Raw genomic sequence first — 27,336 nt, 5'->3', positions numbered from 1 at the left:
TTTACTGGTGAAACGCTGTCTCTCATTATGTGCATTTACTGGTGAAAAGCTGTCTCTTATTACGTGCATTTACTGGTGAAAAGCTGTCTCTTATTACGTGCATTTACTGGTGAAAAGCTGCCTCTCATTACGTGCATTTACTGGTGAAAAGCTGTCTCTTATTACGTGCATTTACTGGTGAAAAGCTGCCTCTCATTACGTGCATTTACAGGTGAAAGGCTGTCTCTCATTATGTGCATTTACTTTATGTGCATTTACTTGCCACTTTCGCGCCGCAAATTTCCTCGAACATGTTGCCCCCTTCCCATTTGACTGCCCCCTCATATGTGCCAGTCTAGAACCGGCCCTGTACCCCTGCCTACATATACTGGGCACATATACCCCTGGCTACCTGTTCTGGGGACACCTATAGACCTGGGGCTACCTATTTTTGGGGAACCACTGCTGTCAGATTAAATGTATTTTGGGGAACTGCTGCCAAATTATGTGTATGTTGAGGGAATCGCTGCTGCCAGATTACATCTATTTTTTGGGAACCACTGTCATATTGTCTGTATTTTGGAAGAACCTCTGCCAGATTACGTGGATTTTTGGTGAAATGCTGCAAGATTACATGTATTTTGGGGGAAGGGTGGGGGGGGGGGAACACTATGGCAGAGCTCAAACTTCCCTGGCAGACCTTTTACAGCAATACTAAAATCATGTATATTTGGCCCCACCCATGACCACACCCACATTATGTTGTGTGACCTCGCCCATTTTTCGGTGCAGGAGATTTTGTCAGTAAAAAAAAAAAATCTTTTGTCAGTAAATTTTTAGGTATTTGTCAGTAAAAAATAACGTGAAAGGTTGGCAACACTGTGTGTATGATGATCTGCAGATCTCATAGACTATGAATGCAATTTGCAGGAACGGATCTTTGGCAGGAACAGATCTTTTGCAGATACTGATCTTTTGTGTCTGTACATCATCTGTGTGTGCAGCATCTTGCAAAGATTTTTTTTCTGATGTGGAGTCCAGCTCCATAGAAAAGACTGTGAAGGTATGGCTCTCATACTACATGAAGGGTGGTAAGATTGGTCTGTGATCTTTCATTTTCCGAAGATTATAGTCTGATGTGTGTATGAGCCTTTAGACTAGAGTCCAGAAGGAACATGATCTAATATTGATTGCACTGATGCTCCTAGTCAATGGAGTACAATGTATGAAGTCAACAAATGCGTATTGCTTCCAGCCACACATCCAATAAAGACTGGCATTTCCTCATTAAAGTTTGGGCATTAAAACAATTGGACATTAACTCGAGAGTGCCTTCATTTTTTAATTGATTTGATTATTTTATATAACTAGTCATCTACTAAAAAAGATCTAATGGCCACAATAATAAGTACTTACCACTATGGAATGAACTGCCCCAATGCGGGCACATGCCAGCATTGAATACACTAGCGCTGGTATCATTGGCAGGTAGATGGCCACCCGATCCCCTTTCTTCACACCTTCAAAAATAAAGCATTTTTGTTAATGGAAAAATAATTAATAGCAGCTCCACACTAGCCAATGGCAGATCAGCACTAGGGATGGTCAATGAGATGAAAATAGTTCAGATAAAGCACATTTTGTATGGAACTACCGTACATAGGGATTGATGTGTGAAGCAGCTTTAGAATAATTGGTACTAACACGAGGGAGCAGCGCACACTACTCCATTAGTGCAACGCACGTTAGCGTTACGCTGATAGCACAATGTGCGTTGCTTCCCTGGCTTTGGTACCAGTAAAGTTGACAAAATGCCACTTTTTAAAAAAAAGTTATACAAAGTATTTAAAGAGACACTGAAGCGAAAAAAAAATTATGAGATTATGATTTGTATGTGCAGTACAGCTAAGAAATAAAACATTAAGATCAGATACATCAGTCTAATGGTTTCCAGTACAGGAAGAGTTGAGAAACTCCAGTTATCTCTATGCAAACAAGCCATTAACTCTCCGACTAAGTCTTAGGGCTCGTTCCCACTATCGCGAATCTGCATGCGTCCAACGCATGCAGATCCGCACATGTAATGCAAGTGGATGGGCCTGTTTCCACTGTAGCGTTGTTGAGGTGCGTTTTTTTCAGCGTGAAAAAAACGCACAAAAGAGCCAACGATTTCGCCTGCGTCGGGAATCCGTGCGAATCGCCGCTAATGTATTTAATAGTAAAAACGCATGCGTTTGTTACATGCGTTTTTACCCGCGATTTCGCGTGCGATTTTGCACCTTTTTCAATTTTATTTAGCCCTGGCAGTGTCATGGTTAATTTCGCATGGCACCCTGCCATGCGAAATCGCATGCGAAATCGCGGGTAAAAACGCATGCGGAAACGCATCCGCATGCGTTTTTACAAGCGTCGGAATGCGGCCGAAATCGCGTCGCAACAGTGGAAACAAGCCCTCAGTCGTGGAGAGGGCTGTTATCTGACTTTTAATTATCTCAACTGTAAGTGAACTGTTTACTTTTTCTCTGCTAGAGGAGAGGTCATTACTTCACAGACTGCTCTAAAAGACTCATTTTGAATGCAGAGTGTTGTGTAATCTGCACATATTAGAGAATGATGCAATGTTAGAAAAAACACTATATACCTGAAAATAAAAGTATGAGAATATTTTCTTTGCTGCTAATCTTCTAGTAATTATTCATAGTACACAACCAATTCATTATATCATATATCTTTTTCGCTTCAGTGTCTCTTTAAGTTAACAACTGAAGTAGTAAACTTATAGTACATTTACGTGGCAAGAAAACTTTACAAAAAGTAGCAGTACCAATTAAAGCAAATCTGAGAAAAAAATATCACTTATAGTCCTTCCATTCAGCCAGTGCACTTGTATTAGCCAATATTTTAACCACTTGAGGACCGTGGGCTTTACCCCCCTTAAGTACCAGGCACTTTTTTTCCATTCAGACCACTGCAGCTTTCACGGTTTATTGCTCGCTCATACAACCTACCACCTAAATGAATTTTGGTGGCTCCTTTTCTTGTCACTAATAAAGCTTTCTTTTGGTGCTATTTGATTGCTCCTGCGATTTTTACTTTTTATTATATTCATCAAAAAAGACATGAATTTTGGCAAAAAAAATATTTTTTTAACTTTCTGTGCTGACATTTTTCAAATAAAGTAAAATTTCTGTATACATGCAGCGCGAAAAATGTGGACAAACATGTTTTTGATTAAAAAAAAAACCATTCAGTCAGTGTATATTTATTGGTTTGGGTAAAAGTTATAGCGTTTACAAACTATGGTGCAAAAAGTGAATTTTCCCATTTTCAAGCATCTATGACTTTTCTGACCCCCTGTCATGTTTCATGAGGGGCTAGAATTCCAGGATAGTATAAATACCTCCCAAATGACCCCATTTTGGAAAGAAGACATCCCAAAGTATTCACTGAGAGGCATAGTGAGTTCATAGAAGATATTTTTTGTCACAAGTAAGCGGAAAGTGACACTTTGTCACAAAAAAAAAAAAAAGTTTACATTTCTTCTAACTTGCGACAAAAAAAATGAAATCTGCCACGGACTCACCATGCCCCTCTCTGAATATCTTGAAGTGTCTACTTTCCAAAATGGGGTCATTTGTGGGGTGTGTTTACTGTCCTCACATTTTGGGGGGTGCTAATTTGTAAGCACCCCTGTAAAGCCTAAAGGTGCTCATTGGACTTTGGGCCCCTTAGTGCAGTTAGGCTGCAAAAAAGTGCCACACGTGGTATTGCCGTACTCAGTAGAAGTAGTATAATGTGTTTTGGGGTGTATTTTTACACATATCGATGCTGGGTGGGAGAAATATCTCTGTAAATGACAATTTTTTATACACACAATTGTCCATTTACAGAGATCTTTCTCCCACTCAGCATGGGTATGTGTAAAAATACACCCCAAAACACATTATACTACTTCTCCTGAGTACGGCGATACCACATGTGTAGCACTTTTTTGCACCCTAACTGCGCTAAGGGGCGCAAAGTCCAATGAGTACCTTTAGGATTTCACAGGTCATTTTGAGAAATTTCGTTTCAAGACTACTCCTCACGGTTTAGGGCCCCTAAAATGCCAGGACAGTATAGGAACCCCACAAATGACCCCATTTTAGAAAGAAGACACCCCAAGGTATTCCGTTAGTAGTACGGTGAGTTCATAGAAGATTTTATTTTTTGTCACAAGTTAGCGGAAAATGACACTTTGTGAAAAAAAAACAATAAAAATCAATTTCCGCTAACTTGTGACAAAAAATAAAATCTTCTATGAACTCACCGTACTACTAACAGAATACCTTGGGGTGTCTTTTTTCTAAAATGGAGTCATTTGTGGGGTTCCTATACTGTCCTGGCATTTTAGGGGCCCTAAACCGTGAGGAGTAGTCTTGAAACGAAATTTCTCAAAATGACCTGTGAAATCCTAAAGGTACTCATTGGACTTTGCGCCCCTTAGCGCAGTTAGGGTGCAAAAAAGTGCCACACATGTGGTATCGCCGTACTCGGGAGAAATAGTACAATGTGTTTTGGGGTGTATTTTTACACATACCCATGCTGGGTGGGAGAAATACCTCTGTAAATGGACAATTGTGTGTAAAAAAATCAAAAGATTGTCATTTACAGAGGTATTTCTCCCACCCAGCATGGGTCTGTGTAAAAATACACCCCAAAACACATTATACTACTTCTCCCGAGTATGGCGATACCACATGTGTGGCACTTTTTTGCACCCTAACTGCGCTAAGGGGCCCAAAGTCCAATGAGTACCTTTAGGATTTCACAGGTCATTTTTGTTTCAAGACTACTCCTCACGGTTTAGGGCCCCTAAAATGCCAGGGCAGTATAGGAACCCCACTAATGACCCCATTTTAGAAAGAAGACACCCCAAGGTATTCCATTAGGAGTATGGTGAGTTCATAGAAGTTTTTATTTTTTTGTCACAAGTTAGCGGAAATTGATTTTAATTGTTTTTTTTTTTTCACAAAGTGTCATTTTCCGCTAACTTGTGACAAAAAATAAAATCTTCTATGGACTCACCATACTCCTAAAGGAATACCTTTGGGTGTCTTCTTTCTAGAATGGGGTCATTTGTGGGGTTCCTATACTGACACACACACACACACACACACACGCACATACATATATACATACATATATACATACATACATACACACACATACACACACACACACACACGTCATTTTTAGGAGGGGGAGAAGGATAAATACAAATGTTTATCTCCGTTTATTTTCACCTCGGAATTCCATAAAAAAAAATAAATAAAAAAAATCAGTTCATGAGACCACTATTCAGTTTTTATTTTGTTCTGGACTGCCAAAGATACAGTATAATCTTGATTGTACATTCTTATTACATCTGCTAAATGTAGGTATGCAGTGCTCCTCCCATCTTGCATGGAAGGCAAGCAAAGAAGTAACTCCCAATTTTAGATGCTCAAAAAGGCAGTTAAAGGACTTTTCTCCTATGTTGCTGATTTGAGTATATATCTTGTGCACATAGCTGGCCTTTGATATGAGCGACCGGAGCGGTCGCACAGGGTGCCGGCTTCCAAGGGGGCGCCTATAGCTGGTTGCCTATACTGAGAGCACCTACACCTGATTTCATATATTGGGGGCACCTATAGCTGGCTACCTTGAGGGCTCCAACACCTGGCTATCTATACTGGAGGCACCTACGCTACCTATGGGGGGATGGAGACCTTCAACTGACTTCCTATACTGGGGGCACCTATGCTTGGCAACCTATATTGAGGGAACCTACACAGGCTACCTACCTATACTGAGTCTGAGGGCGTTTGGGGGGGGGGGGGGGGATAGCCGCTAACACGTGGTGCAAATTGTCAGTGCTGTGCTATCATTCTAAATGGGGGGGAGGGGGCTAACTGTCCCACTGATTGTTTTTCTTAATATTCCTAAAAGGTTCTAGCCTTCATTCCTTCATTTTTAAGTGTATTCAGGATAATGCACTCCTATCCATTCGTGGCGATTAATAGTATTTTTTCTATTATACATACGTGACGTGTCACAGAGATCTGAGCATTTGGCGTGATGTGTCACAACGTCAAAAAGGTTGGGAACCACTTTCCTAGGAGATATCTCAAGAGAAAAGGGGAATTGCATATGGGCCTGTGTGTGTGTATACGTGCGTGCGTGTATATGCACGTGGGAAGAGGATGAAGGGGGGGGGGGGCACAAAAATCAGTTTTTGCTCAGGGCGCTGTGAAACCTAAGGCCGGCCCTGCACATAAAGCATACAGATCACTGTCTATGCACAGCATACACATGAATTTTACCTCTTCTGTAGCAGGTCAGTTGAAAAAAAAAAAAAAGGACTGTTTTTCCAGGACTGCGGAGTCTGAGTCAGAGCAATTTTGGGTACATGGAGTCGGTCGTTTCATAAACTGAGGAGTCTGAGTCGGATGATTTTTGTACCGACTCCACAGCCCTGATTTTTTCAGTATTCCATATATGCTAAATGACAACTATAAATATTGATTAAAATGTACAGGTTTTTTTTAGCACAGATATTTATTCCGCTGTGCTTTACTTAAAACACACAATAAAACAACTGCAAGGTAAGAGTGTTGACTACCTGAGTTAACAGATAACTACACCTTAGCTTTTGGTTGTACTAGCCATACCTTTGCTACACCAAGGAAATACCACTCGTCCACTTACAAAATAGAAAGGAAAATCAAACCATGATCAGGACTCCACAAGGTTTTCAGGGAACAGATCTGGAAACTAGTACTGCATAGAGATCTCTCACCTCAAGTACGGTACCTCAGCGGTTAAAGACACAGATGATGCAAACGAGAACTGAAACATTAACTGCAGATGGACTAACTTTCCATTTTCTCCAAACTACCTAAAGTATGCAAAAACACGAGAACGACAAAGCAGAAACACAACTGGAAAGACAACATTTACAGCCACTGCAAAATGTGACCTTTATGTGTAGCTGCAGTACAAGTACAAGAAATAAAAAAGTTTCCAGGAGCAGCTCACCATAACCTTAGAACACAACTTTAAATGAGCTCAAGTAAAATCTTTCCATGCAGCTTTAAGAATAAACAAGTAGTATACTTATCGGGCACATAAGATGATAGAGGTGCAGAGGATGGTCAACGGCGGATTCGCCCCCCAATTAGGGCTTTCTCGAGAAATGCCAGCAGCAGCAATAGTCACATCAAGCAAGGCATTTTTAGCTCCCTACACTGTTAAATGCAAAACTAGATCATGGCACATTGATACCAAAATGGAGTTACACGTGTATTTATCAAAGGTTAGGCCACAGTTACAGAAATTGTGTTCTTATCATCAGGCCCAGCTGCCCCACTGATCTTTTTCAATCATATTCATTAAAGGTTCTAAGCTTCATTTTCCTCGGGTACTCTTCCCTTGTCCTGTTATACTGTATAGTGACACTGTATGAAGTACTTGTGCTCAAGCAAGCATTGCATGCTGTATCAAGTTACAGTTTTGTGCACATTGTGTCAGTATATCTACAGAAATGCAAAACAGAAACATGTAGCAACATATCAGAAACAATACTTGCCTAAGTTTCTCAAGACATTTCCCAACTTGCAGACTTGCTTCAATAAATCACCATAGGAAATAACTAAAGAATCTGTAGGTGAATTGCCTTCCCTAAAAATGACAAAGGAAAATGTTTTGTAAGAAACAGATTAAAAAAAATGTATTGTGAAAAAAAAAAATTATGTCTAATGCAGCCCAACAAACATATGCACTAAACTGCGGTAGCGCATGGCAATTTTACCGTATCTACAGCTGAGAGTGTAACGCGAGTTGCCTAATTATGCAACCTAAGTAAGGCAATCGCTGCTAGGGTAACGCAAGTTTTAACATGTGCTACCCTAGCTATGCTCACATTACTTAGGTAAGGTTGACGCTAACTAGGCAACTCACACTACGATGTTATTGGCAGTAAATTTACTATCATAGGTTTAATTTAAAAAATGGAGAAAAAAAATCTGGATAGTCTACATGTATTTAAAGAGAGCCCGAGGTGGGTTTGAAGAATATTATCTGCATACAGAGGCTGAATCTGCCTATACAGCCCAGCCTCTGTTGCTATCCCAAACCCCCCCTAAGGTCCCCCTGCACTCTGCAATCCCTCATAAATCCCAGCCACGCTGCTGACAAACAGCATGTCAGAGCTGGCTGTGTTTATCTCTATAGTGTCAGTCTGCTGCTCTCCCCGCCTCCTGCAGAACTCCAGTCCCCGCCTGCATCCCTTCCCTCCCTGCTGATTGGAGGGAAGGGACGGGGGCAGGGACCGGAGCTATGCAGGAGGCGGGGGAGCAGCTGAGACTGACACTACAGATGTAAACACAGCCTCACAGTAAGGCTGTGATTTATGAGGGATTGCAGAGTGCAGGGGGACCTTAGTGGGGTTTGGGATAGCAACAGAGGATGGGCTGTATAGGCAGATCCAGCCTCTGTATGCAGATAACATTCTTTAAACACACCTCGGGTTCTCTTTAAAAACTGAAGAACCTCAGTGTCCAGGGAAGCGTAGAGTGCTTAATTTTTTTTTTAATGTATACACATAAGCAGAAGAGACCCAAAAATAAGTGTGTGTGTGTGTGTGTGTGTGTGTGTGTGTGTGTGTGTGTGTGTGTGTGTGTGTGTGTGTGTGTGTGTGTGTGTGTGTGTGTGTGTGTGTGTAATACAAAACTAGATCATGGCACATTGATACCAAAATGGAGTTGCACGTGTATTTATCAAAACACAGTGGTGGCAGGTATATACACTAGCATCAGTAGCAGGCAGCAGGGCCAGTTTTATATGCGCCACCTTGATAGATAGAGATAGATTATATATATATATATATATATATATATATATAGATAGATAGATAGATAGATAGATAGATATACACACACACACACTTTATTTATAATTTATTTATATAGCTTTTTTTCAGATTTTTCTCCAGCTTCCCTTTTTAAATCTTTGATGATAAAATTATATTTATTTACATTTGGTATCGACAGATAGTAAACTTTTGGGGGCACATAGATTTATGATAATAATAATAAAAAAAATTAATAGAAGCTTTTGAAGGTCAAACCACAAATAAGAAAAAATATTCTCTGGCTTGCAGCACCGGTCTTGAAGGAGTTAAACATATTACAGCTCAGATAAAATGAAAAGAAACAGTTTTGTTATGTGCTATAATCCAGATTAAAGTGTATGTATGAAAGTCAGGCTACATAACAGCTCTGCTAGACGTCACACTAGTGAAACAACTACCGTATGCACCAGGCTTTACTCCTACAGCAGGGGGGAATTGTATTATGACTATCATCTGTGATATAGGACATTTAAACATACAGTATTTTTTTCATTAAAATTTCAAAATTTATTTGGAGTAGGAGATGGTACTTTTTGCCAAACCAGCTGCATACATCCCTTATAAACCTAAATTCAAGCTATGGCTACGTCCAGCCAAATTATACATTGACCACTGCTGTAACTGCAGTTGCCAACTTGCCATTGCGGTCAATGGCGGCACACAAACCACCAGGCGTTGTGTGGCACACCAATTACCTGCCTCGACTCCAGCTACACAATAATTGCTTCATACTCTAACTCTACAGCCCTATGTGTGTTGCCATTCATTTTACTGTGTTTAAAAAATGTCAGCAAATATTAAGTGTTTGCTATAATGTCTGAGGTACTAAATGTCATCCTAAAGCCTAACCAAGTAGTTTGGCATCTGCACTATGATTACTCTGAAGATTGTGCAACATACATTCATTAACATATTCCCTGCCCCACACTGAGCACTGATCTTCATCCTCTCCAATGTGTTTCTCATTATTATTGCTGTAGCTGAAAACATTTTAGTCCTCCTCCATCATTTAACTTAATACATGGCAAAATCATCAATGGATGCATTCAAAGTCTTAAACATGAGGTTGTTTATCTCTTATATCACCTGGCCAAAAGATAAAAATGTATGTATTCTATAGATTACAGTAAGCCTGTGCCAGCAGTTTATGTAGTGAGACTCTGGACGAAGCCTTCCTAAATTGTTACTATTGGACAAATATCACCAGACCAGTGCCCACTATTTTTTTCACCAATCCATCACATTAATAAAGATTTAGTGAGGCAGGAAGGAGTCAGCAGAGTTTACAAATCCCTACACAGTCTTTCAAAAACTGCGAATGGCGGTTGGTGACGCAATTTTGCCGTGATTTGCGTTGTGAATTCCATTCAACAGAACGAGAATCCCATTGCAGCCACCCCCAAAGTGCTGCATGCAGCACATTTCCAATTAATGCAAATCGCAAACACTGCAGTGAGAAGAATATCATAGGGATACATTAGCAACAGTGTTTTGAAGATCAACGGTGATCAGCAAAAGGGCTGAAAAGCACCCAAGTGTGAACCAACCCTGATTAATTAAACCGTTCGCTTCACTCAGTAGTTAACTGATAAGATGACTGTTGCTGTCCAGAAATATCAGATTGTGTTGAGCGGTTATTTACAAAATAAACAATACAGACAAACTTCTGCTGTATCCAGGAGATAGGCAGTAAGTATGGTACTTCATTACATTATTCTGATAATTTTTCCCGTGAGCAGCAATTTTATCAATTACCTTCAGTGAAGTGCTAATATGACCTCCAGTGGCATAATAACATTTTAATATCTTATTTTGTGCCGTGAGCAAAAATGCAGTTTTGTGTTTCATACCATTTTAATGTCAACAGTTATAATGGTTGAACTTGATGGACGAATGTCTTTAGTTTTGGCTCAAGAGACCATAGAGCAAGATATAAAATACAACATTCACAGGTTAGGAAGCATTTGCAGTATCAATTTACTCAATTATTTCACAACATCAATGTAAGTTATTACTTCACTGGTCTGAAACTAGAGATGTTGCAAGAGAGAATGCATTAGTACAGACTATAGATTGTTGTTGTTGGCATTGCAACACACAACATGACAACTATCAGACTACTAGACAGCACATGAATAGATATTGTAGGGGTAAAAGGTGCACAGGAAGAATAAAATACAATACAATCCTCAAATCAAGATTAAGTCTGGGCGCTCAGTGCTAAGGCTATTTTGGCTCTACCCTAGTGCAAATACATTTCAATCCATACTAGATCTGTGTCATCCTTGAGGTAAGCCACCTCCTTATCGGATTTTAATGTATTTTATTCTTCCTGTGCGCCTCTTCCCCCTACTGTGTCTATTGCTAGTGCGGAGAGCGGCCTTCTGCCAGCTTAGAGAGCGACCGAAGTACAGTGGTGGACCCTGTACCCAAGAGAAGACAGTTATTCTCCCACAAGCTATTTTGGTTGGTTGCCCATCACAGAAACCTCATTTTGTGAGTAGCCTCTTTTCTTTACTCTCAGTCTCCAATCGGTGGAAAATACTACACCATTTGGGCTCCCGTCTCTCTTTGTAAGGTTTACCTACATCTCTCAAGGCATGAATAAAAATATCTCTGTCATATTTTTTAGTTTATCATCATTGAGGGTAGAGAGGCGGCAGATCTCCCACTGCAAGGGGGGGGGGGGAATACAATGGCATTTGGACAGGAAATATTCAACAAGGTAAATCACTATTCGCATTAACATCGTAGGTCCCTACACACACACACACGCACGCATACACATGGGCATAAACACACACACACTCCCACAGGTGCATACACATGCGCATACACACACTGCCTGATTCTATATACAGTGGCTTGCAAAAGTATTCGGGCCCATTGAAGTTTTCCACATTTTGTCACATTACTGCCACAAACATAAATCAATTTTATTGGAATTCCACATGAAAGACCAATACAAAGTGGTGTACACGTGAGAGGTGGAACAAAAATCATACATGATTCCAAACATTTTTTACAAATCAATAACTGCAAAGTGGGGTGTGCGTAATTATTCAGCCCCCTTTGGCCTGAGTGCAGTCAGTTGCCCATAGACATTGCCTGATGGGTGCTAATGACTAAATAGAGTGCACCTGTGTGTAATCTAATGTCAATACAAATACAGCTGCTCTGTGACGCCTCAGAGGTTGTCTAAGAGAATATTGGGAGCAACAACACCATGAAGTCCAAAGAACACACCAGATAGGTCAGGGATAAAGTTATTGAGAAATTTAAAGCAGGCTTAGGCTACAAAAAGATTTCCAAAGCCTTGAACATTCCACGGAGCACTGTTCAAGCGATCATTCAGAAATGGAAGGAGTATGGCACAACTGTAAACCTACCAAGACAAGGCCGTCCACCTAAACTCACAGGCCGAACAAGGAGAACGCTGATCAGAAATGCAGTCAAGAGGCCCATGGTGACTCTGGACGAGCTGCAGAGATCTACAGCTCAGGTGGGGGAATCTGTCCATAGGACAACTATTAGTCGTGCACTGCACAAAGTTGGCTCTTATGGAAGAGTGACGAGAAGAAAGCCATTGTTAACAGAAAAGCATAAGAAGTCCCGTTTGCAGTATGCCACAAGCCATGTGGGGGACACAGCAAATATGTGGAAGAAGGTGCTCTGGTCAGATGAGACCAAAATTGAACTTTTTGGCCAAAATGCAAAATGCTATGTGTGCCAGAAAACTAACACTGCACATCTCTCAGAACACACCATCCCCACTGTCAAATATGGTGGTGGCAGCATCATGCTCTGGGGGTGCTTCTCTTCAGCAGGGACAGGGAAGCTGGTCAAAGTTGATGGGAAGATGGATGGAGCCAAATATAGGGCAATCTTGGAATAAAACCTCTTGGAGTCTGCAAAAGACTTGAGACTGGGGCGGAGGTTCACCTTCCAGCAGGACGATGACCCTAAAGATAAAGCCAGGGCAACAATGGAATGGTTTTAAAAAAACCATATCCATGTGTTAGAATGGCCCAGTCAAAGTCCAGATCTAAATCCAATCGAGAATCTGTGACAAGATCTGAAAATTGCTGTTCACAAACGCTGTCCATCTAATCTGACTGAGCTGGAGCTGTTTTGAAAAGAAGAATGGGCAAGGATTTCATTCTCTAGATGTGCAAAGCTGGTAGAGACATACCCTTAGGCCCCGTTCACACTGCATGCATTTCCAGCCGCGTTTTGGAAACGCGTGCAGGTGGCCAACATGCACGACATCAGACAGTGCATAGAGTGCACTGTCTGATGTTCACACTGCATGCGTTCTGGAACTGTGCGGTCCGGGAACGCATGCTGCACGCATTTTTTGCCAAAACGCGTGACTGTCCCATTCACTTTTCAGTGATGGGATCAGCCACGCAATGCATACAAACGCGGATGGCGTGCGTTCGTACGCGTTGCGTTCCGCGTGCGTGCCCATCCGCGTTTGTAATGTGAACGAGGCCTAAAAGACTGGCAGCTGTAATTGCATCGAAAGGTGGTTCAACAAAGTATTGACTCAGGGGGCCGAATAATTACGCACACCCCACTTTGCAGTTATTTATTTGTAAAAAATGTTTGGAATAATGTATGATTTTCGTTCTACTTCTCACATGTACACCACTTTGTATTGGTCTTTCACGTGGAATTCCAATAAAATTGATTCATGTTTGTGGCAGTAATGTGACAAAATGTGGAAAACTTCAAGGGGGCTGAATACTTTTGCAAGCCACTGTATACATATAAACAGATAATCTGCGGTATGAAAATACAACCAGGAATTTCAGCAGTTAAAAGGAGCACACATACTTATGCATTGTGTACATATCTTGCCCAGAGCCCTGCCTCATTGACGTAGAAGTAATAGGATACTGCCTTTATAAACACAAAGCAAGTAAATCTGTCAAAAATAGCAACATGTGAGAGCATATATTCAGTATACAAAGGACAATAGCTAGAGATTTGCAATGACTTACACTTAAGGTGGCCATACACTGGTCGATTTGCCATCAGATTCGACGAACAGATAGATCCCTCTCTGATCGAATCTGATCAGAGAGGGTTCGTATGGCCACCTTTACTGCAAACAGATTGTGAATCGATTTCAGCCTGAAACCGATCACAATCTGTGGAGCTGCCCCCCCCCCCCCCCCCCCCCGCCGCATACATGACCTGTTCCGGCCGGCACAAGTCCCCTGTCTTCTTCTCCGCTCCGGGCTCCAGACCGTTCCTGCAGCTACTGAACTTCCTGTCCAGGGGAAGTTTAAACAGTAGAGGGCGCTCTATTGTTTAAACTTCCTGCCAGGACAGGAAGTTCTCTGTAGCTGCAGCCAGTCCGGAACCCAGCGCGGAAAGAAGACAGCGGGGACCAGGGGACTCGTGCCGGCCGGAACAGGTAATGTATACCCGCTGTATAGCGTCGGTCGTCGGGCATTCGAACGCCGCTATCGACGCACTCCCGACTCGCTGGCGATCGAGAAAAATCTTCTGCACGGACGAATCGACGGGAATTATCGATTTCAGACGGAAATCGATAATTCTGTCAGCGGTGTGCGCGGCGATTTCACAGCCGATTCGATCACTGTGATCGAATCGGCTGTATATCTGCGGGAAAATCGTTAGGTGTATGGGTCCCTTTACATATAAAGGAAAACTGCAGCTAAGACTATTGACCTCAATTCACTAAGATCATGCTGGAGATAATAAGGCAAAAGAAAACTTACCTCCACACAGTGAGAGAGTTATCTTATCTCTTCATTCCTTAAATTACCTCCTCTGTAGTTAATTTTTCACACGCAGTTAATTAACAGCCTGTCTTTAACTCTGGAGTTATTTTAAGGATTGGAGAGTTAACTTAAAGACAGAAGAGTTAACGTTAGGTTTGCCTGAGGTAAAATGTTTCCTGAATACTACATGCCTAATCACCTTGGTAACAACTCTAGAAACGTTATTAAAGACAGGAGATAAGCTTAGTGAATTGAGGCCAATATGGCTCATTCAGTACGTATCAAAGGAAAACAATACCTGGCAACCTTGCGTAGTGTCTGAATCACAACAGAAACAAGCATGCAGCTAATCTTGTCAGATCTGACAAGAATGTCAGAAACACCTGATATGCTGCATGCTTGTTCAGGGTCTATGGCTAAAAGTATTAGATGCAGAGGATCAGCAGGACAGCCAAACAACTGGTATTACTTAAAAGGAAATAAATATGGCAGCCTCCATATCCCTCTCGTTACAGCTGTCCCTTTAGTAAGTTTGGCCCACTCTTCCTAAAGGTGTGTAAGAAGGCGGGGAAGAGCCGCCGCCATGAGCCAGCGGTCGGCGGCTCTTCCCGCATTCAGTAGCCGCACACACGGGGAGGCAGCCGCCTCCTCCCAGCGCGAGGCGGCTGTCCCCGTGGAGAGGCGGGCGAGAGGCACTGAAGCCGCCGCGTTGGACGCGGCGGCTGGTACACAGGTCCCCGCTGCGGAGACACCGCAGAGCGGGGCTGCTGGGACTCATAGTCCCTCAGTGTTAAGAGTGACGCGCGCGCGCGCGCACTCAGGGGAAATTTATGACAGTACTAAGGGAGTCAGCTGACCAGGCTGGTCAGCTGACCCGAACTCTGCTTCCCATTGGTCCAGCACTTGGGAGGTGCTGGAGAGGCAGGTGTGTATATATACTGCCGGGTCTTCACTTGCTCTTTGTCTGGCGTTGCGTTCACATACGTGGGAGCACCCAGATCCGTTAGTCAGATCCGTTAGTGTGCCGGGACCAGCTGGAGCTGTAATCCTACACTAAGTTAGATTCTGTTGATAGCTTAAAGTACTAGTTTGATTGTGATTATTTGTTATGACTCTTGCCTGCCTTGACTATCCTCCTGAACTCTGACCTTGTACCTCGTTATATCTGATACTCTGTTGCCGACCCCGGCTCGCTCCTCGACTCTGCTTCTGCCTCCTGATTTTGTACCCCGATATCTCTGATACCTCGTTACTGAACCCTGCCTGTACCTTGACTCCGCCTTTGCCTACTGATTTTGTACCCCGATATCTCTGATACCTCGTTACTGAACCCTGCCTGTACCTTGACTCCGCCTTTGCCTACTGATTTTGTACTTTATCTGTCCGTGTGTATACGACCTGGCTTGTCCGACCTCGAGAACCGTCCTCACGATTGGAGGCGGTTCCCCGTCCTGTTAGTGACACTCCCGCCTGAGTGCCACTTTCGGACTTTCCTTCCCACTGTCAGTCTGACTCCTCCCGTCTTGGAGAGCTCAGACCTGCGGGAGGAATCTGTGCAGTTCTCCTTGCTGCACTGAGGCTTGTCCTCTGTATTACTGTTGCACCAATCACAACACTCTACCCTGGTGACCAGAGGTTAGCTAGTATATTGGATTATCGGTGATACTGCAGATCACATATAATCTGGTATACGTCTGTATTTCCTGTGATACTGCAGATCACCGGTAATCAGACCTCTCTGTGCTTCACCGAGCGTTACAAGGTGCCAATTAATGGTACAATTTTTAAAGAACAATCGTATTTTCGATCAAATTATTCTGAGCTTATTGTATGAAATCAGAGAAGCTGATGGGTCCAATCAATCCTGAACTATCACATTGTCAATTGTTTCCTTAAAGGGGAACTTCAGCCTAAACAAACATACTGTCATTAAGTAAGGGCTGGTTCAGACGGACGCTTGCAGAGCATTTACAGCCAGCGTTCAGGGCTTGGTGTTAAACGCTCCCATTCAAGTGAATGGGAGCGTTTGTACCAAGCTTTCAAGCGCGTTTACACAAACGCGGCGTTTGTGTCCCGATTTTCCCTGGCGTTCAAGGAGCCCCTGGAAGCTACATGTAGCTTCCAGGGGAGGTTAACCGCGACGGCTAATGTCCCCCTAGGGGAAGAAAAAACGCGACCGCATCCAAACGCACACGAACGCTGCTGAACGCGACGCCAGCAAACGCAACGCCTCCAAACGTCCGTCTGAACCAGCCCTTACATTAGTTATGTTAATTAGAATAGATTGGTAATATAATCTCTTACTTGCCCTTTTTTAAAAGAACAGGCAAATGTTTGTGATTCATGGGGGCTGCCATCTTTGTCATGGGGGCAGCCATCTTTTTGGTTGAGAGGAGGTGACAAGGAGCAGGAGACACAGTTCCAACTGTCCTGTGTCCTCATCACCCCTCCCAGCTGCACACACTAGGCTTCAAATGTCAAATTCAAAATGTAAGAAAAAAAAATTGCACCAAAACAGCAGAACAAGAGCAACAACATCAGAAATCCCATCATGCTTTGCACAGCATCAGGGGAAAAAATGAGGCTTGTATAAGAGAAACAAAGTTCTGATACTGTAAAACTGTTAAACACCAGGCCTTTTCAGTGCTGCTGAGTCGATTTTTAGTCTGGAGGTTCACTTTAACCACTTGAGGACCGCAGTGTTAACCCGTTTCGCCGTCTAACAGTCTCCCGAGCAGCAATCCAAGCAGGAGATGCGCACATCTCCCGATAGCCCCCATAGACAGCCGTTCCCGCCAATCGGCGTGGAGTGGTCCTGGGGCTGCCGCACTGCTCATGTCAATTGGCGTGGAGCAGTCGGCAAGTAGTTAAAGAAATGATTGTTCCGCATGTCAGATTTTTCAAAGATATAATCATACCTGGTTAAAGGGAATGGGAACCGCATTTAAAAAAAAATGAAGCAAATACTTACCTAAAGGAGAGGGAAGGCTCTGGGTCGTATAGAGCCTTCCGTCTCCTCTCTCTGTGCCCTCTATCCTGTGCTGGCTCCCCCCCCCCCCCCGTTTCAATCCCCCACCAAAAGGGTACTTGGAAGTCTTCAGGAGCTGTGTCCTCCGGAAGACGTGCGGTTCCATACTGCACACACGTGAGCGTGCAAGAGAGCGTGCTTGCGCAGGTGCAGTACAGGGCCACCCTTCTTCAGGAGCACTCAGGTTCCCTGAAGACTTCCGAAGCCTCCTTCAGCCGGGTAAAGCAGTATTTGACTAATTTAGTCAAATACTGCTACCGGGGGAGCCAGCACTGTAACGAGGGGACCAGGAGAGGAGCGGGAAGGCTCTATAGGACCCAGAGCCTTCCCTCTCCTTGGGTAAGTATCTGTCTCATTTTTTTAAATGCGGTTCCCATTCACTTTAAGATACAATCGTACGTTGTATTCTTTAGTGTGTGGATCGATTAAATATGATTTTTTTTCTGTCAATCTGAATGATCTGAACTTCTATAGCTCTAAAATTTAGAGCTATAGGCTTGCTAGACACCAGCGGTTCTGGATGTAAGCCTGACTTCAGGGGCAAAAGAAAAAAAGATAATTTGCATATTCAGTAGCTGTGAATTGTGGGTAACCGCAGATGTTCACTTAGTGGACCTAAGTGGACCTGAACTCAGAACTCCTCTCTACTCTAAGGCTGGTTTCACAATGGGACGTTAAAGTCCCACGTTACAGCAGCCAGTAACGCAGCCTAACTCACAGCACTGTAAAATCAATTGTGCTGTTCACAGTGCCCACGTTGCGTTACATAGTAACGCAGCACGTTTAAACAAAGTGCTGCATGCTGTACGTTATACTGGGCTAAGCAGCGTTAGACTGTTTGCACATGCTCAGTAATGGTGGAGGAGGAGGTCTCCCCTCCTCCTCTGCGGCCAGCCACATGGCTAATTAATATTCACTGCACTGCAAAGACTCGTGGTAGGACTGTAGTGTTGTCCGGATCATGAACTGGTTAATTTGATCCGGATCTTTTTTGTGAGTCAAATCATCCGGATCATCACAATGAAAGATTCGGTTCACAGTGGATGTCTGTCTGGAAGAAACAGGAACATACAGAATGTACAGTGCAGGGAAAGTCCTGTCCTGCTAGTCATTTCACCCAGTCTGCGTCCCTAGTAAAATGATTCAAATGATTTGGTTCAAAGATCCGGATCTTTTCAATGATCCGATTCAAATGATCCGAATCCTTAAAAAAATCCGGACTTCCTATCACTAACCTGGAGCGGCTGCTTTGAGAGCTGCATAACGCAGCTCAATCTGATGTCCAACTTCAACACCACCATATGTTGCGTTAGGGGCACTTTATGCGACCATAACGTCCCCTAAAACGCAACGTCTTGGTGTGTTAGTAGCCTTAAAGATACACAACAAACATTTGTTACAGCTGATACAGATACAAAAATAACTCTGAACTGTTTCTACTTCCCGATTCATGGAAGCAGACATATTGTTTACAGCCTGTACTTTCAAATGGGCTGATGTGCCATAGGTAGTCATGTGACACAGGGGCAGTGTTGCCAAACGCCCGTAAATTTACAGGCAGCCTGTAATTTTGTATACAAATTAAGCTGCCCATGAATTCCGTAAGGAATTCAGCAGCGTCCGTAAAAGGGCGGCCAATCAGCCGCCCGCTCTGTTGCAGGAAGACAGCGGCGCAGTGGAGGAAGAGCTGTGGGCAGCGGTGGAGAAGGGGGACAATCTTCCCCCCCCCCCCTTCTCTCACCTTAGTGCTCTCCCTCCCTCGCTGACTGTCCCCCTCCTGATCTAAGTGACTGAGTGGCTGGCAGTGGCGCTTGGCAGCGGGCGGGACTTACCTTCCGTCTCGCTCCTGCGCCGGAAGTTCTGCTGCTCTGGTCTGGACCAGACCAGAGTAGCGGCAAATCATCCCGCGCCGGCGACGAGAGAAGACGCAGGCAAGTTCCGCTCACTGCCGCCTGCCACTCAATCACTTAGTTCAGGAGGGGAGAGCGAGCTGCTCCCCTCCTGCTTTGGGGGGGGGGGGTCACCTGGCTACCCATGGGCACATATACATCTGGCTACATCTACTGGGCACATATAACCCTGGCTACATCTACTGGGCACATATAACCCTGGCTACATCTACTGGGCACCTATAACCCTGGCTACATCTACTGGGCACCTATAACCCTGGCTACATCTACTGGGCACCTATACCCCTGCCTACATCTACTGGGCACCTATACCCCTGCCTACATCTACTGGGCACCTATACCCCTGCCTACATATACTGGAGACATATACCTCTGGCTACATATACTGGGCACATATATCTGCTGGCTACATATACTGAGGACACTGGCTGTTTGCCATTATGTGCATTTACTGGTGAAATGCTGTCTCTTATTATGTGCATTTACTGGTGAAATGCTGTCTCTTATTATGTGCATTTACTGGTGAAATGCTGTCTCTTATTTTGTGCATTTACTGGTGAAATGCTGTCTCTTATTTTGTGCATTTACTGGTGAAATGCTGTCTCTTATTTTGTGCATTTACTGGTGAAATGCTGTCTCTTATTTTGTGCATTTACTGGTGAAATGCTGTCTCTTATTTTGTGCATTTACTGGTGAAATGCTGTCTCTTATTTTGTGCATTTACTGGTGAAATGCTGTCTCTTATTTTGTGCATTTACTGGTGAAATGCTGTCTCTTATTTTGTGCATTTACTGGTGAAATGCTGTCTCTTATTTTGTGCATTTACTGGTGAAATGCTGTCTCTTATTTTGTGCATTTACTGGTGAAATGCTGTCTCTTATTTTGTGCATTTACTGGTGAAATGCTGTCTCTTATTTTGTGCATTTACTGGTGAAATGCTGTCTCTTATTTTGTGCATTTACTGGTGAAATGCTGTCTCTTATTATGTGCATTTACTGGTGAAATGCTGTCTCTTATTATGTGCATTTACTGGTGAAATGCTGTCTCTTATTATGTGCATTTACTGGTGAAATGCTGTCTCTTATGTGCATTTACTGGTGAAATGCTGTCTCTTATGTGCATTTACTGGTGAAATGCTGTCTCTTATGTGCATTTACTGGTGAAATGCTGTCTCTTATTATGTGCATTTACTGGTGAAATGCTGTCTCTTATGTGCATTTACTGGTGAAATGCTGTCTCTTATTATGTGCATTTACTGGTGAAATGCTGTCTCTTATTATGTGCATTTACTGGTGAAATGCTGTCTCTTATTATGTGCATTTACTGGTGAAATGCTGTCTCTTATTATGTGCATTTACTGGTGAAATGCTGTCTCTTATTATGTGCATTTACTGGTGAAATGCTGTCTCTTATTATGTGCATTTACTGGTGAAATGCTGTCTCTTATTATGTGCATTTACTGGTGAAATGCTGTCTCTTATTATGTGCATTTACTGGTGAAATGCTGTCTCTTATGTGCATTTACTGGTGAAATGCTGTCTCTTATTATGTGCATTTACTGGTGAAATGCTGTCTCTTATGTGCATTTACTGGTGAAATGCTGTCTCTTATGTGCATTTACTGGTAAAATGCTGTCTCTTATTATGTGCATTTACTGGTGAAATGCTGTCTCTTATTACGTGCATTTACTGGTGAAAAGCTGTCTCTCATTACGTGCATTTACTGGTGAAAAGCTGTCTCTCATTATGTGCATTTACTGGTGAAAAGCTGTCTGTCATTACGTGCATTCACTGGTGAAAAGCTGTCTGTCATTACGTGCATTTACTGGTGAAAAGCTGTCTCTCATTACGTGCATTTACTGGTGAAAAGCTGTCTCTCATTATGTGCATTTACTGGTGAAAAGCTGTCTCTCATTACGTGCATTCACTGGTGAAAAGCTGTCTGTCATTACGTGGATTTACTGGTGAAAGGCGGTCTCTTATGTGCATTTACTGGTGAAAAGCTGTCTGTCATTACGTGCATTTACTGGTGAAACGCTGTCTCTCATTATGTGTATTTACTTGCCATGCCCACTTTAGTCGCCGCAAATTTCCTTGAACATGTTGCCCCCTACCCATTTGACTGCCCCCTCATATGTGCCAGTCTAGAACCGGCCCTGTACCCCTGCCTACATATACTGGGCACATATACCCCTGGCTACCTGTTCTGGGGACATCTCTCCCCCTGGCTACCTGCTCTGGGGACATCTATACCCCTGGCCACCTATTCTGGGGACACCTATAGACCTGGGGCTACCTATTTTTGGGGAACCACTGCTGTCAGATTAAATGTATTTTGGGGAACTGCTGCCAGATTATGTGTATGTTGGGGGAATCGCTACTGCCAGATTACATCTATTTTTTGGGAACCACTGCCATATTATCTGTATTTTGGAAGAACCTCTGCCAGATTACGTGGATTTTTGGTGAAATGCTGCAAGATTACATGTATTTTGGGGGAAGGGGGGGGGGAAACACTATGGCAGAGCTCAAACTTCCCTGGCAGACCTTTCACAGCAATATTAAAATCATGTATATTTGGCCCCACCCATGACCACGCCCACATTCTGTTGCGTGGCCACACCCATTTTTTTTCAGCGCGCCGCACGTAGTAAAAAAAAAATCTTTTGTCAGTAAATTTTTAGGTATTGGTCAGTAAAAAAATAACGTGAAAGGTTGGCAACACTGCACAGGGGGAGATCAAATTACAACTAGTGATTAGACACAAATGAGGGGAATTACACAGGCTAAACTCTCTAAATACATACAGAGTGCATTTCTGTTATGTTCTCCTTGTGTCCTGTGCAAGAGTTCAGGTCCACTATAAAGCAGAATTATCACACATTCACTCTGTTTTAAAGAGGAACTCCAGTGAAAATAATGTAATGAAAAAAGTGCTTCATTTTTACAATAATTATGTATAAATGATTTAGTCAGTGTTTGTCCATTGTAAAATCCTATAAATCCCTGATGTACATTCTGACATTTATTACATGGTGATATTTTTACTGTTGGCAGGTGATGTAGCTGCTGCATGCTTTTTTTGGCAGTTGGGAACAGCTGTAAACAGCCATTTCCCACAATGCAACAAGGTTCACAGACAGGAAACTTCCAGGAGTACCAAGGCCCTCAGAGTTTCTTGTGGGAGTGGTTTCACCACAATATCAGTCATGCAGCGCCCCCTGATGGTCTGTTTGTGAAAAGGAATAGATTTCTCATGTAAAAGGGGGTATCAGCTACTGATTGGGATAAAGTTCAATTCTTGGACAGAGTTTCTCTTTAAAGGGAACCAGAGGGCCCAGAAAAAAAAAAGATTCTATACATACCTGGGGCTTCCTCCAGCCCCATACGCATGGATCACTCCCACGCCGCTTCCTGGATCCGCCGTTACCGGGTCCCATCACTTCCGGCGGACGCGGGCAATTGTCCGCATGAGCAGGGGCTCCCTCCATACCCTTACGCATGCGGCTGCGCAGTATGCAGCTGCACGCGTACGAGTATGCCGGGAGCCCCTGTGATTCCTCCAGCCCCATACGCACGGATCGCTCCCACGCCGCCGTCCTCCGCTCCCTGCATCCGGCGGTACCGGGTCCCGTAGTTTCGGCCAGTCGGCGGCAGCACGCGGACAATTGTCCGCATCACAGGGGCTCCCGGCATACCCGTACGCGTGCAGCTGCATACTGCGCAGCCGCACGCGTAAGGGTATGGAGGGAGCCCCTGCTCATGCGGACAATTGGCCGCGTCCGCCGGGAGTGACGGGACCCGGTACCGGCGGATCCAGGAAGCGGAGGACGGCGGCGTGAGAGCGATCCGTGCGTTTGGGGCTGGAGGAAGCCCCAGGTAGGTATAGAATCTTTTTTCTGGGCCCTCTGGTTCCCTTTAAGAAGGCAAATCACACCAAGCAATGCTTTTTAGTAGGAAGGCTTTTTTTGATCAGAGAGAGATCTGTCGATTGGTCGATCTGCCCATGTATCGCCTGAAGTATGGGCACTCTTATCAAGTCAGTCCCTTTTGTCAAAGTCTGATGCCTCATCTGAAAAAGTGTCTGTAGGAAATGGCCATCAGGCTGGATGCTTTATTTCTTAATTCCTTGGATTTCTTCCGACTGTAGTACATTCACGATTATGTATTGTTGCTTGGGAATCTTTTAGAGGCATAAAGAAATGATGGAGTGATGCGGCATGTAATACCACATTATTTCATATACCGGAATTATATTTTTTATTAACACATTTTTAGTAAGAGGGCAAAAACTATATTTAGCATCGCTTTTTTTTTAGTAAGAGGGCTTTTCAGTCTCTTTTAGCACCTTACACTCTTAGTGGTTCCGGTTCACTATCAGCCCTCTGGGCACTCTGTAGTACTGGTCCAAGCCCTATCCTGTAGAGCCACATCAATCTATGCCATGCACTGCTGAGCACCAGACAGTCTGAAACAACACTGTATGCATGTTGGATTTGTATAAGCTCAACACTCATTATACACCAGTGGTTCTGGTTGTGTGCCTGGCTTTTAGGGGTATAAAAATATTTTTTGGATATTTGGGATTGATGCATCATGGAGAACCTCACTTGCTCACCCACAGCAAACCTGTGGCTTTGTTAAAGAAAATGTTACTTACCTCAGTAGCAGGATGCCTCTGGTTCCTCCAGAGGCTTCTCACGTCCTCAAGACCTCCGCCGGACGCCACAACCTTCTGGAAGTTCACAGGTGCGCTCCTGAACAAGCACGGTCGCACTGCGTAGGACAGCTCGCACTTGTGCAGTAGCTTGGAGGTGCTCCGTGGTAAAAGCAGAGCCTGAGCAGCTCCATGCTACTGCGCAGGCAAGAGCATTCCTGTGCAGGTACAGCCACACTCCCATTGACAAGCCCTGGTCAAGGGGGGGGGGGGGGGTTGGTCCTCAGGGACGGGGGATGCCTCTGGATTATCACTCTTCCCTCTACTAAGGTGAGTATCTATTTTGCCATTTTTAAAGTCACAGGTATCCTTTAAAGCTGAAGAATTGCAAATATTTTCTGTTTTCAGAAGGCAAAATTATATTTAGTATCGGGTCAGCTCACACTTGTCACACCAGAGGACCGTGGTAATGGAGGGCAGCTGAAGTAACCTGGACAGGCAAGAGATCCTCACTTCCAGAGCTGTAGCCTTCTGCAGAGATGCCATCTTTTGTTCTGAACTAGAGATTGTTAAGAATATTAAAAGCAGAAGGTTTCCAACTTGTATTCAGATTTTAAAATGAACCTGAAGAAACAGTTTAACATATGACATAAATGTTCATGCTGACATTGTGCTGGCAGCAATCATTAGGCTGTACAATGACAGATCAGTTACAGCCTGGGATATTTTTAGAACAAGCTGAACCTGTTGTGTCACTATTAATACAGCAATCAGGAATAGACACTCCCTTTTCATTAATGTTGCAGTTCTGTAAGCTGGTCAGTATGCTCAGCACTTGTGTAAGAACAAAGATAAGATTTCTGCAATGAGCATGATAAGCCAGTAGTATGCGGTCATATTTTCAGGTATTCTGTCATATATATACTGATCATGTAATTAGTACCATATTCATGACTTTGTAAGAAACAGATAGACCCCCAAGCTGATTCCTGCACACTCCTAGCTACCCCGCAAAGCACAGTATTAGGAAGGATGTTATTGAGAAATAAGAGGAGGCAGAAAAGTGTCAAGTGAACATATTTTACTGATTTGCTGCCATCAAACCACACTGGTATGCAGCATGACTTCATGGCCATACACTTCAAATCGGATTGTTCTGAAATAAACAAAACCTAAAATCTCTTCCTTACAAACACATCTACTCTTCAGCAGAGCCAGATCATCCACAAGGCAAACCTAAGCACCTGCCTAGGGCCTGGAGAAAGTCTAGGAGCCTAGTCGATGCTAGCCCGCCCCCCCCCCCCCCCCCCCAAATCTTACTAAAAAAAAAAAAAAAAAAGGAGCCAGGTGACCATCAGCAGTGAGCAAAAACTTCTTTCTTGCCTAGGGCCCTATTCCATTTTAATTCTTTTCTGCTCTTCAGGCCCCGTTCACAATGCACGCGTTGCCGTCTGTGTTTCAGGAACGCGTGCAGGAGGCCGACACGCACGACATCAGACTGTGCATAGCCAGCACTGTCTGATGTTCACACTGCATGCGTTCCAGACCAGTGCGGTCCGGGAACGCATGCTGCACTGATTTTTTACCAAAATGCGCGGCTGACCATGGAATCAGCCACGCAATGCATAGAAACGCAGATGGCATGCGTTCGGACGCTTTGCGTTCCGAACGCACGGCCATCTGCGTTTCATGATGTGAACGTGGCCTTAGGGTCAGTGTGCCAATTGTGCCAAAACAGCAAATATGGTGAGCATCAATTCAAGGAAAACAAGGGAATTTTTCTGATCATATAAAATAGATATCATTTGGCAATTGTTCAGTCATCCTTGCCCATACATGCTGAGATTGTAACATACATTGAAGCAACTCACTGGACAGTCAGTACACTCCTTCATTAGCCAACATCTAATATTCATTATACTGTATATATTAACGTATCTAATCAGTAACTCAGAAACTGGCCACATCCTGAATCATTACCTATATTATAGGCTGCAACATTCTCAAAAAGATTCTGACTGTGCCTTCACTCTTGAACAGTGGAGATGATAAAATCCAGCGACAGTTGCAGCAGCCAGACCCACACAGCCTGAATGCTTTTGTGATCAAAATTTCAAAACAGGATTTGTAAAACAAAAATAACTAATTTACATGAAAATGGTAACATTTGAACACCGATTACTATTATTAGATGGTATTTTTTTATCGGTCTCTAGAAATGAGCTTTGTATCCTGCAACAATCTCTTGTTATGTATAGCCAGAGAATGATCATAATTGAAAGAGCAACTATACATATGCAAAACATTGTGTGTATTAAATAAATAAGAAAAGAAAAACACAACTCAAATCATGTGTACAAAATCTGACCTCTACTTAGTAATGATCACATTAAAATATTACAGAAAAAGAAGTTGTATATGCATTACAAATCTGCGTAATTTACAGAAAGGTTTAAGGGATCAGGAAAAACTGATCTCTAAACTGGTTTGCCAATATGTTTCACTATATCACAGGTCATCTAATGTGTCCTGTGTCCTTTAGGTAGTCCAGCCTCTGCCTCTGTTTACCACAAGGAACTAAGAATATCACTGTGATGGTGACACTTGTCTGCGCCTTTGTCATGAGGACAGAATGTAGCCCTTCTCTGCTTAAGGACAAGTAATAACGCTGACTGACTTACAAGATAAATCATAGAGACTAGGCATGTCTCCAAAATAGTTTCTAGGACATCCACTGCAGATTTGACAGTCTTGCATTTCTTCAGATAAATAGGCAGAGTGTGATCAGCTCATTATAAAATACAACGCTCATCTTAAAACTAAAAAACTGTCCCACAGCACTTCACAACACTGCAGGCTATCAGCAATGGCAAGCTGCAGTTACCAGTCACTAACATCAAAAATTACTAAAAGCACCAGTAAAGCTATGTACACACGCTCAGCAAGTAGTTTTTAAATGTCTGACAAACAACAGATTCACCGTATCGGACCAACTCAGACAACTGTTGGGCAGATGTCGTGCAGTCGGTCAAATGCGATGTTGTCGCGTCCTTGTTGCTTGCCGAGTGCCACTGT

General features: G+C 43.4%; 1 protein-coding gene across 1 annotated transcript in view; it reads right to left on the bottom strand.

Annotated features, from left to right (window-relative positions):
• Positions 1–27,336, bottom strand: part of LOC137518827 (acetyl-coenzyme A synthetase, cytoplasmic-like) — a 101,460-nt gene that overhangs the window by 62,005 nt on the left and 12,119 nt on the right. The window contains exons 3-4 of the mRNA XM_068237185.1: positions 7,589–7,680; positions 1,396–1,499 (exon numbers count right to left, since the gene is read on the bottom strand). Of these exons, the coding sequence (XP_068093286.1) occupies positions 1,396–1,499; positions 7,589–7,680 (196 nt within the window). The remainder of the gene's footprint in view (positions 1–1,395; positions 1,500–7,588; positions 7,681–27,336) is intronic.

The sequence above is a fragment of the Hyperolius riggenbachi genome, chromosome 5 (assembly GCF_040937935.1).
Source record: "Hyperolius riggenbachi isolate aHypRig1 chromosome 5, aHypRig1.pri, whole genome shotgun sequence".
NCBI lineage: Eukaryota > Metazoa > Chordata > Amphibia > Anura > Hyperoliidae > Hyperolius > Hyperolius riggenbachi.
Note: the sequence above shows the minus strand (reverse complement) of the source record. Positions and strands in the feature narration are given on the sequence as shown.